The sequence below is a fragment of the Miscanthus floridulus genome, chromosome 19, assembly GCF_019320115.1.
Source record: "Miscanthus floridulus cultivar M001 chromosome 19, ASM1932011v1, whole genome shotgun sequence".
Taxonomy (NCBI): Eukaryota; Viridiplantae; Streptophyta; class Magnoliopsida; order Poales; family Poaceae; genus Miscanthus; species Miscanthus floridulus.
This window is the reverse complement of record NC_089598.1, coordinates 91,953,379-91,964,630: the sequence shown is the minus strand read 5'-3', so window position 1 is coordinate 91,964,630 and position 11,252 is coordinate 91,953,379. Positions and strand designations below refer to the sequence as shown.

At 44.6% G+C, this 11,252-nt stretch overlaps 2 protein-coding genes across 4 annotated transcripts; one reads left to right on the top strand and one right to left on the bottom strand.

Moving 5' to 3' along the window:
* The first annotated feature begins 216 nt into the window (after positions 1-216).
* On the top strand, positions 217-5,112 carry LOC136527569 (uncharacterized). 2 transcript variants are annotated; one of them, XR_010776848.1, is made up of 7 exons: positions 217-991; positions 1,401-1,468; positions 2,206-2,292; positions 2,385-2,469; positions 2,555-2,650; positions 3,015-3,389; positions 4,758-5,112. XR_010776848.1 is itself a non-coding variant. In XM_066520345.1 (6 exons), exons 3-6 carry the CDS (start codon positions 2,262-2,264, stop codon positions 3,175-3,177), a joined length of 375 nt encoding a protein of 124 aa, XP_066376442.1. In that variant the 5' UTR covers positions 219-991; positions 1,401-1,468; positions 2,206-2,261; the 3' UTR covers positions 3,178-3,832. The 2 variants fall into 2 exon arrangements, 1 of the variants encoding a protein (XP_066376442.1); XM_066520345.1 differs by lacking the exon at positions 4,758-5,112 and having other exon boundaries at positions 219-991; positions 3,015-3,832.
* A 658-nt stretch (positions 5,113-5,770) lies between these two features.
* Positions 5,771-9,649, bottom strand: LOC136527665 (receptor-like protein kinase HERK 1). Of its 2 annotated transcripts, none has more exons than XM_066520454.1 (3): positions 9,369-9,649; positions 8,935-9,170; positions 5,771-8,516 (listed from the first exon to the last, which is right to left on the bottom strand). In XM_066520454.1, exon 3 carries the CDS (start codon positions 8,505-8,507, stop codon positions 5,982-5,984), a length of 2,526 nt encoding a protein of 841 aa, XP_066376551.1. In that variant the 5' UTR covers positions 8,508-8,516; positions 8,935-9,170; positions 9,369-9,649; the 3' UTR covers positions 5,771-5,981. The 2 variants fall into 2 exon arrangements, with proteins under 2 accessions (XP_066376551.1, XP_066376552.1); XM_066520455.1 differs by having other exon boundaries at positions 8,935-9,148.
* Between the last annotated feature and the right edge of the window lie 1,603 nt (positions 9,650-11,252).

Genomic DNA, 11,252 nt, shown 5'->3' with positions numbered 1-11,252 from the left:
CAACGCGCACTCGTCCATACGATCAGCTCAATTCTCGTAACAGCCGTAGCAAATCAGAAAGACAAAAAAAAAAAAAATCAATTCCCATAACCATCCGTCATCAATTCCGCGATCACCCCGCCACCAATCACGCGAGACGCGCCAAAAAAAAATTAGCGATGGGAATCGTTGATCGACGTGCGAAAAATCGCACGCTCCTGCGCTCGCCGGGCGAGCTTTCACTCGCCCCCGCATGCAGTGCACCGGCCCCGTGCGACGCGCAATCACCGCAGCCCCGGAAGGAAAGGAATCACCGCACCCTCGCCTGCCCACATCTGCGCTCTCCCACGACGCGCACTGACCGCAACCCACGCCGCCACACCCTCGCGCCTGCACCAGCACCTCGCCCCGCCCCTGTCCGACACCGCCGAGCACCCGTTGCAGATCCGTGAGGAGCCACGCCGGTAAGTCGTGTTGCATTGGATTTCTGATCCATTGTTTCGGTCGACAGTACTCCTCGCCCCGGGCTCAGCCACGCGGCCGCCTCCTCTCCGTCCCTGCCGCGCCGCCGCCCAAGCCTGTTCCGCCGCCGAGAAGGTGTTCACGCCCGCACCGTCGGTGTTCGCGCCCGCGCCGTCGGCCTCGCCCCGCCGATCCGCGGCCGACGGACCACCGAGAAGGCCCTCGTCGCACACGCCCATCGACCTCGCCGTTCGCGCCCGTCGCGCTGTCGGTTGCCTCCCCAACCTCCTTCACTAGGCCCTTCAAGATCTAGCATCGGATGTGACCTCGCCGGCCATGGCGACCACCCTGCCAGATCCCTAGCAGACCCATCGTTTACAGCTTCCCCGTCGAAAAGGGCAATGGCGGCTCCTCCCCTTCGCTCCGCTGCAGTTCATTACCTACTCTAATAAATCACCAGAGTATAGGCAAAGGACAAACAAATTTCAGAGATGTTCCTAAATGCTGCAGGGACGAGTTTGTAAACTCCTCTTCAGGTTTAACGAAGAAGGTATGTGATTCTTCTGGTTCTTCAGTGTTCGTTGTTCTAATACATGTTGGCATGTCATGGTTTATAAGACTTAAAATTACCAATGTTGCGAAACAAAGCAACTATCAGATGTCCAATGTATGCACAGAGATTATATAAACATTAGGATATACCTTAAAAACACGCTCCCAAAATTGAAATGCGCAAAGATTTTCAATTTGTACACTGCCATGCTCATGACGCATGGCAAGAAGCAGATATGAGTAGCTGGGGAGCGGTCCGTATCCCCAGCTAAAATTGTTCTAAAATTTCCTTGACAATATATATGTCTGAAACTTGGTCTTAAAACTGTATTCCATATCATTTCCTTGGGTGCCATGTGGCATTTTGTCTAACCTCAGATGCAATAATTGTTTTTGTTCCCTTTCAGCTGAGCAAAAAAGGAGCATTTGATCCTGAAGGCACTGCTTCTCACAGTAGCATGAGATAAGTCAAGAGGTAATAGCTGAATCATGTCAAGATTTAATTATTACCTTGTTTTGGCTGCACTAAACTTTCAAAAGTAGAAGTAAAAGAAGAAAGAGTCATCAGTTCCAAATGGAAAAGATAATCAGGCCATTTTATTCCAGTACTGCCCTTTTTCATGACATTAAATGAGCCAGCATGTTGTTTAGGTTTTTAGATATCAACAAGACAACAACTTATTTATGTTTGTCATTTACAGACTACAGTGGGTTTTTTCCGAGACGATTTGGCAAGGAGCAGGACCTTTTGCCTAGCCTTTTCGTATCAAATCAATTATGCATCATTGTTAAAAAAAAAGTTCAGTACTGCATCTTTGTTTCTGTTTCATATTTTGAGTTATCACTTATGTGGTCTGTCGACTCTCCATATATACTTTTGAAATAAGCACTAACCAAGGTAGGTTTCACCTACAAATCTATGCGTTGATTTCCAAAGTTCTGAACTGCGTGATTTTAATGGCATGTAGTTGCATGTTTTTTGTCTAATCAAGAATAATACGGACCATCAGTCACTCTGTATCTATTAATTAATAGCTAAACATGTCTACTAACATAACACAATATATTCTGGAAACTGGCTTTTTTGTGACGTTTGTGACACTACAGCTCCTTGCTGTGATTGTGTTGCAAACTTGCAATGTACAATGCCCCCGTTTCTCCCAACTTTTGCTAAACCGTCTGCGTCCTCTCTTTCTTTCTTTTTGCCAACAGAGATTGGGCTGGGCTAGATTGGATTTGGAGTCCTCTTCTCATTGCTTGGGATCATTATGCTGTTTGACAAGAGATTCCTGGCAATGGGTAATGTAATAATGATCCACCCTCTTGATTGATTCTGACTTCAGTCTAGCCTCCTGTTTACTGATTAGCACTGTTATTTGTCATGTTGTCAGATCTGCTTTGTTTCTGGTGTCTTACTGACCATTGGGCTAAAGCAAGCTATGTAATTCTCCACCAAGCCGGCCTAAGAATCACAAGGTCCTGATATTATCCCTGCAAAACCCAAGTTGTTTCAGTTTCATTTATATTTCTAGCTAACAAATGAGCCTCATAAACTGTGCAGGGTTCAATCTATTTCGGGTTTGGCTTTTTCCTGGTCCTCATTGGATGGGCCTGCCTTAGGCATGATGGTGGACTCTTGCTTCATCATGCTCTTCAGGTTGGTAGTTTCTTTCCTGTTCTTAACGTTACTCATATGTTGAAATATGGTGAGAAAGTTACTTTTCCTCATTGTTATAACAACTGCAAAACATATTCAGCCTGATCGGCTGTGGTACAGGCAGTGCTGTAGCTGCCGCACAAGGTACCGAAACTATTACAGCCAATCCAAAACAACTGCAGCCCAAACAACAATAAGAATCACAGCCGAGCAGGCCCATTGCCTTTTTTTCTTTTATACCATTCTCCCACTTGATAAATGCTTCACTAGGAACACTGCTCCTGTTATCCTATCATGTGCCCTAATTTTTTTCCCACTGCTGTTTTGGGATCTTCCTTATTTTCGTTGTCAATGCCGTCGTCAGCGTCTGGCAGGAGAGCAATGCGAAGGTGCTCGAGGGGCTCAAGGAGATTCAGTCAGAGCACGCAATCATCAAGCGTGATGGGCGGTGGTCGCATGGCCACCCTGCTTGCGACCTCGTCCCTGGGGACATCATTGAGCTCTTGTACAACTGTGATTTGCGCTGATAAGACCAGAACCAGATGTTTGTAGTGAAGCTTGTGGCAATTGTGAGGTGGCCTGATACACTTCGAAGATTTAAGGTTGATGGAACCACTTATGATCCAACTGATGGGCAGATACATAATTGGCCAAGCTTGAGCATGGATGAAAATCTCCACATGATTGCAAAGATCGATGTGGATTGGAATGGTGCAAGCATTGCCCACTCTAAGCATCAGTATGTTTCTACTGGGTCACTGCGTCCTTTTCCATTAATCAAGGCATTTCAGCTCCTGTATGTTTGCTCTGTGAATTATCTTTGGCATGTAGGTGTGCCATGGACAATATTTGCTCTGGAGCAGCTTTGTTTTCCACTGAATTTGTGCTTAGGAAACAAATACAGCACTGGAAGATTGATAAATTGCATAGGTCATTTGTCATTTGATAAATTGCATAGGGATTTTCACTTCGGCTGCTAAAAACATGAAAAACGTCTGATTCAGAATCAAACATCACTGCAGACCTTAGAAGTTCAGTGTGTCAGTGACATTGATACATGTGTAGGCAACTAGCCACAAACTGACGATGTCTTCTGTTTTTTATTATTATGTCTTATGTCTTTAATAGCTAAAGGGAGGATGAAAATATTTACTTGAATATACACATGGATGATGAAACTCACTGCAATTTGTGTGTAGATGATCAAAAGGAGCTCATTCTTTCTCCTTGTATGTTTGGTGTTTTCCTTAGATGTTACTGGTGATGCTTAGCACACTAAAGAGAACTACTTACTTTCATTTTCAATTCTCCAGTGATAGCATTACTTATTGATTTTTTGAATGGTACAGTTTGTTAATTGCTTGTGTTGCCATTTGTTTCGGAACCGGGTCTTGTGGTCTGACAAGAAAATGGATTTGATTATTTTAAAAATGTGTAAATTTTATTTGAAACATGATAGTACTTTCATTCTAAAATACTATGGAACATTATTATTTTCCTCACATGTTTACTTTTGTAAATAAAGGTGGTTTGTCTCTTCTGAGCTAGAAAGTTGTTTTCATATGTAGCTTATTTCCTTATAATGCAATCAAAGTATTATGATGGTGTTTTAGATATTTTATTAAATGTGGAGATTTGGTATATGCTCTGTCTATAGCAATATGAAATACCATTACTCATGGTAATAGCTTAAAGATTGAATGTGTGTAATAACTACAACAACAACAACAACAACAACAACAACAACAACAAAGCCTTTAAGTCCCAAACAAGTTGGGGTAGGCTAGAGTTGAAATCCAACAGAAGCAATCAAGGTTCAGGCACGTGAATAGCTGTCTTCCAAGCACTCCTATCTAAGGCTAAGTCTTTGGGTATATTTCATCCTTTCAAGTCTCCTTTTATTGCCTCTACCCAAGTCAACTTCGGTCTTCCTCTGCCTCTCTTTACGTTACTATCCTAATTTAGGATTCCACTACGCACCGGTGCATCTGGAGGTCTCCGTTGCACATGTCCAAACCATCTCAACCGGTGTTGGACAAGCTTTTCTTCAATTGGCGCTACCCCTAATGTGTGTAATAACTAACTGTTAATTATTGTTGTTTTGCAGATACATTTCTTATACTGATCTTTGTAGTGGCAGTAGCTCACCTGCGATCTTTATTTTGAACTATGTACTTGAATTATGTGAATTTTTTGTTTCAGTATCCTTGTTACGTAAAATTGATGCTCATCTTTAAGCTATTGGCTCAAAACAACATTTTGCTAAGATAAAGTAGATTTTAGTGTCCGGTGACAAAACGTCAATTTCTTGATGCTCTTCATGTTGAAATTTCTTCAGCTCAAAATGTAAAATTGATGCTTATCTCATTATGGTTTTCATGTAACAGTGATGATTGGCTAAATAAAATGTTACTGAAATTATATCGTTTTCCTGAAACAATGAATTATCACAATATTATTTTTCGCACTCCAAAGCGTAGTCGACGGCTGTCGACCTGTGTGTGAGTGTCTGTTGATCACGATTGCGTTTGTCACTTTGACAATGCACGCGTTGAGATGGCCATGTATTGTTTTGTTCCCGTTGCAACGCACGAGCATGATCCTAGTGTAATATATAATTACAAAAGGTAAAGAGGGCGGAGTTTGGCTAACCTTAGCACGCAAGTCCTTTGAATCAGTGGCAGCCTGGCAGGAGAGCTATCGTTGCTGATAGTGTTCAGCCCTCCAGTATTTCTAGGCTTCTAGTCTATCTGAATGGGGAAAAACATACTGCGTAATATACTTAGACATTAACTAGTATGACTATCTTCTGTTTCAGATGTATGATTCCCAAGCACCCAGCCAGACCGAAGGCCACCCAGACTATAAATCAACACACGGATATACATGGCTACGGCAGTACGAAGTTTCACACGTCCAGCACTTCACCAGTAAGCAGTAACATTGAAATTTGAAATAGTCCATCTACTAAATTTGTAGCCGCACAGGCTCACAATGGCTATTTCAGATGTATGATTCCCAAGCACCCAGCCAGACCGAAGGCCACCCAGACTATAAATCAACACACGGATATACATGGCTACGGCAGTACGAAGTTTCACACGTCCAGCACTTCACCAGTAAGCAGTAACATTGAAATTTGAAATAGGCCATCTACTAAATTTGTAGCCGCACGGGCTCACAATGGCTACAACTGTAACTCGAAACCTTAGTTCAGTACATTTGTAGAGGAAAAGAAGAAGAAAAATTACACATGATCTCTCAAGTAAACTTCAGCAAGAGATGACTTGAAGGCCTTCCTCAGTACCCCTACAGGCTGTGTCATGCACCTTTACCTTCCCTCGGCTTTGATCAGCTGAGAGAAGACCCGGCTCATAGACACATCGGAGAGGTCATGATCAGGCTCGTTTGACACTCCAGCTTCTGCCATTGTCACGCTGATGCTCTCAAGAGCGCCAATGTTCTGAACCTGTGATGGGAGTTCCACAATACGGTTCATGCTGTTCACATCCGAGACTGTGGAATCAGCATCCTGAAGCTGCAGAACGTACTCCAGGTTCCAGAGGACATCTCCCATTGATGGCCGCTCCACACCATAGTCTGCCAGGCACTTCTCCACTGTTTCGCCAAACTTTCTCAGAGAGTCTGGCCTGATTGTGCCTGAGATTCTCTGATCAATGATCTGATGCAACTCTCCTCTCTTCTGCCACTTCATTCCCCACTCGGCCAGGTTCACCATCTCCCTAGGAAGTGTAGGGTCAATCACTGGCCTTGCACAAAGAACCTCAAGCAAAACAACACCAAAAGAGTAGACATCTGACTTCTCAGTCAGCTGCTGCCTCCGGAAATATTCAGGATCAAGATACCCAAAGCTGCCCTTCACTGCAGTGCTGACATGAGTTTGATCAAGCTCAGGCCCAGTCTTTGATAGCCCAAAGTCAGCAACCTTTGCAAGGAGGTTCTCATCAAGCAAGATGTTTGCAGACTTGACATCACGATGGATAATGGCCTTTGCAGATCCAGTGTGAAGATAGTGCAACCCCCTTGCAGCTCCAATGCAAACCTCCAGCCTCTGCTTCCAATTGAGTGAGGGGTTATCGGAGCCATAGAGATGGCTCTTGAGAGTGCCTTTCTCCATATACTCATAGACCAAGATCATTTCGTTCCTTTCATCACAGTACCCAATCAGAGACACCAAATGGCGGTGGCGTAGACGTGAGAGGAGCTCAATCTCTGTACGGAACTCGTTGAGACCTTGCTGAGACTTTGGGTTTCCACGCTTCACTGCAACCTTGGTCTCATCCCTCATCACTCCCTTGTAGACCTTTCCAAAGCCTCCAACTCCAATGACCCAGTTCTCATCAAAATTGTTTGTTGCTTCTTGGAGGACACTGAAGGCAAAGCGGTATCCATAGCTTCCATTCAGCCCTGATGTGAGAGTAGTACCATAAGACGTTCTGCTTCCTGTGCTGAGAGAGGTGAGCCCATTGATAGAGAAAGGCATCCAAGTCTTTGAATGCTGCTTTTCCAGAGTCTTTTTCCTCCGGCAAAGAAGCACAAGAACAACAACAATTATAAACAGTCCAACACCTCCTCCTAGGGCTGCACCAAGAATCACACCCCAATTTTTGTTTCCACTGCCAGACCCAACAGTGAAAGCAGAACCTCCGGTACTTATCTTCATAACCTCAAGCCCATTCAGAATCCCGTCAGGCAATACATTGCTCAAGGTCGATGGGCCAATGCTGATGCCAAGTTTGCTGGATGCATCATTTGATGAGAGAACCACATCTATATAGATAGGTGTAGCCAACTGACTATCAGACATTGTTGACAGATCAAGATTACTCTGCGCAGAAAAGCCTCCGATATATGCATTGAAGTAGAGCTGGTTAAGTGCCTTACTGACAATATCACAGAAGTGAAACCTTACCAAATAGCTGAAGCCAGCATCCACATCAAACTGCCATGTCATGTTGAAAACAGCATTTGATGTATTCGCTGCTGCCAACTCTCTAGCTGTACCATAGACAACATCAGGGGCTGTCAGCTGAGTTGCTCCACTCTTCTTATAGTTGACATCCTTGCCATAAGAAACATTTTTTGTCACAGTTGGGTTCAACAAGTACTTTCCATCAGTCACCCAGGTCCTCGAGAGGGTATCATTGTCAGGAGTGACCTTCGGACCACCCATGTTAACCCGATACACTGTCTCCAGTGGCTGTGTAGACAAACCAGTGTACTGCTGGACAGGATTGACCATTTGTGCATTATCAGCGATGAGATCATCTGGGACAGAGACCACCTCAATCGCGTTGACAAATGCAATTCCATTCGACGGCTTGAAGGAAATCACAAGCGTGTCGCGGGTGATATTCAGGGAGTACTCCTTGAACAAGGGTGCAGTCTTGTCTGGTTGCTGGAAGTCACTAAGCAGGAGAACATCTTGGGTGGACACAGTAAATTTGGCAAGTGAAAGATCATAGCTCTGGTAGGTGAAGGGGAAGAAGTAGAAGCGGACGAAATGCCGGCCCTGTTTCTGGATAGGGAAAGTGTAGGACGACGGCCCGGTGAAGATCCGGGCAGTCTGGTACAGCGCCAAGTTATCAAAAGAGGCCACCCCATTTGCTGAGGTGCCCGCAAGTATATCCTGGGAGGTGGACACCTTCACCGGAGATGCACCATCCGCTGCGAAGGTCCTCCGGCCAACCATTGTGCTCTTGGAGGACCCACAGTCAACAAGGTAGCTGTCCGCAGGTGTGAATTGCGCTTTGCAGATGCAAATGGATGACAAGATGCATAGCACGATGAAGGTTGTTACAGCTTGCCGCTTCTTCCTCCCCAAAGTAGCCATCATGATGTTGACCTGAGTAAAAAGTATGTTCAGATGGCATGCATGCAAAACTGTAATCTCATCTCGAGAAAAAGGGGAAACAAAACAATTGGTACAGCTGTGAGCTACTACTAGGCAAGAACAAGAACATGCTGATTTGCTCATCACTTGGGGGCATGGATCTTAAAATAAATTCGGGACATTAAATTCGAAATGAATCCCCCAAAACTTCTGGAAAGCGAACCGTATCGGCAGCTCGGCTCTCCGCACTTCCGCAGAAGGGGTGGAACCAGCAAAAGACATTTTTTTGCCAAAAAAAATCGAAGTTTGTAGGGATAATACATGTGTATACTGGACTTGTAACTGGATCAGATCAGATCCGAACACAAAGAGCTTGGGTTTGGGAGCTCGTTTTCGCACGGCAGGAACGGAAGAGAAGGGGTGGGCGTACCTGGGCGGGTGCTCGTCGCCGGCGAAGGTCCCGAAGATGGAGACCTGGGCACCTGGTGTAGGGCGGCGTCGGCCGCGCAGTCGTCGGCACCAGAGGCAGTCTGAGCGCACGCTTTTGGAACGGGAGAACCACCGAGAGAGAGAATGCCGGGGTGCGCGGAGGAGATCTCGGCTCGGATGCAGGCGGCGCAGGGATTAATAGCTACCTCGACTATCTATAAGAGTTCGCATCAGCATCTGAAGAGAGGGAAACAAGGAGAGAGATTAAGAGCTAGCAACGCATCACTCTCCGCACTCCGCAGCAAACAAATCGAAAGGGAAACAGATTTGGATTTAATTGCTCACGGGCCACGGCCACGGCAAAAGAAATGACCCCAAGAACAACCCGAGCTCCCAGATGGAATCAACCGGCACAAGCAAGCTAGGTTCACTCACCACCAGCAGGAGAAGAAACGGATCCGAGCCCGCGCGGATCTCTCCGGCCGTGTCAGTTGTCCAGCACCAGGATGGCGGCCGAGAGCAGGTGCACGCTCCCTGAGGCAAGAATGCGGAGGCGGGAGCAGTACGCACTGTCTTGATGTGTCTTGGCGCCGGCGATGAAGTCGCCGATGATGCGGCGATAGAAAAGGTGGCGCGGTTTGTGGGGGAGAGGAGAGGAAAGAGATGATGGGGGAGGGAGGAGAGAAGTGTGGGGACTGGGGAGAGAGAAAGCGCGAGCAAGCGAGCGAGCAGGAGTTTTGTACTGGATCATCGCGTTGCTTTGTTTTACCGTTATTTATTAGGCCCACCCCGCGTAATTAGGCTTTATTACACAAAATTAGGGTTTTATTTATATTTATTTTAATTAATTAATGTCCGAACTCCTAAAACCGATCATCATGTCCTTGGAAAACTTTGGGCTTCTCGTGTCAACTCGCCGCAGAGCCGCGGCGAATCTAGACTAAACTGCTGCCGGGGTCGTACAGATTCATGAACTCAATTTGATGGGGTCGTAGCTGGCCAGAATACGCGGGGTTCCACTGATTCGTACAAAGTTATCGGGGTCGCATGACCCCGACAACTTTGCACTGGCTTCGTCGCTACCGCAGAGCCCGACAAACTAGACACTGGGTGCTGAATTAATTGAAAAATGAACTGAATTGAATTGTACTAAATTTTAGATTTATTTTCTCTTTTAATTCAATTTTAGACTTATATTTTATAGATTACTAAGGTCCACTTTGACAAGGATTTTATTATAGTTTTCCACCGACTTAATTAAAAACCTTACATAATTAGTACATACCATTATACTATGACGACTTCTGAAGCTAAAGTTAAAACAAAAATGGTTCCGAAGCTAAAATAGAAATAAAAATAGTGAAGCCAAAACCGTTTTCTAATCAGAAATCGAAGTTATGAAAGGAGGCTTCTCTTCGCTTCACCATTTTTAAGAAACCTAAACCATGTCAAAGCGGCTTATAATAATGAATTAGTACGGTGACAGGGCTACCATTTCGGGCAAACCATGGGTAATGAATCATCGCCCTGTTCGTTTGAACTTATTTAGAACCATTTTTCAGCTATGGAACAATGTTTTCCTCACACGACATTTCAACATAAGCATCAGCCAAATTTCAGCATAAGCGACCAGGGTGCATTGAAGTGATTGAAGCCTTTGGTTTCTTCCAAGGAAAAAAACTTCTTTTGTAAGGAAAATAGGGTATGTTGTTGAATAAAGTTAAAATTTGTACTTCTCTCAAAAAAATTCGGTTCATGCGGCTACGTACGCTGCCCTATCCACAGACCCATCCAACTAGCAATATGTGTGCTGTACACGTCTCGCTGTGTTTCTTTCCCTTTTCATATTTTAAATTTTAGAAGAATGGCCGGTCAGAGTTATTTGTAGAATTTTATCTTCTCAGAGCTTGTAGTATTTTTTTATTTCATTTACACGAAAATAATATGTGATTGGTGGACACGGAAGTGTGGACATCCTGGAAAGGCCTCCTTGACAACCTACTTATTCAAACGTGCCTTTTGTCAATGCCGAAACTCAAATTCTCAAATTGTAAAATATACACTGACAACTCAATAAAAATGAATGAAGAAATTAATCAATGTCCAATTGTCTTTTTCCTGCATTTTTTATTGTGGTGGTTGTTTTAAATATCAGTCGGTACGGCCGTTTTTGTTAGTTGGAATAATGGAACATGGGCTTCAATTGTTTGATCCCTGTCTTGTATAGATGAGGTGTCAAGTACAACATTTTTTTTATTTCTTGGCAATCAGTGATACTTCTGGGGCCATTTGCGCCGTGATGAGAGCTCAATTACACGG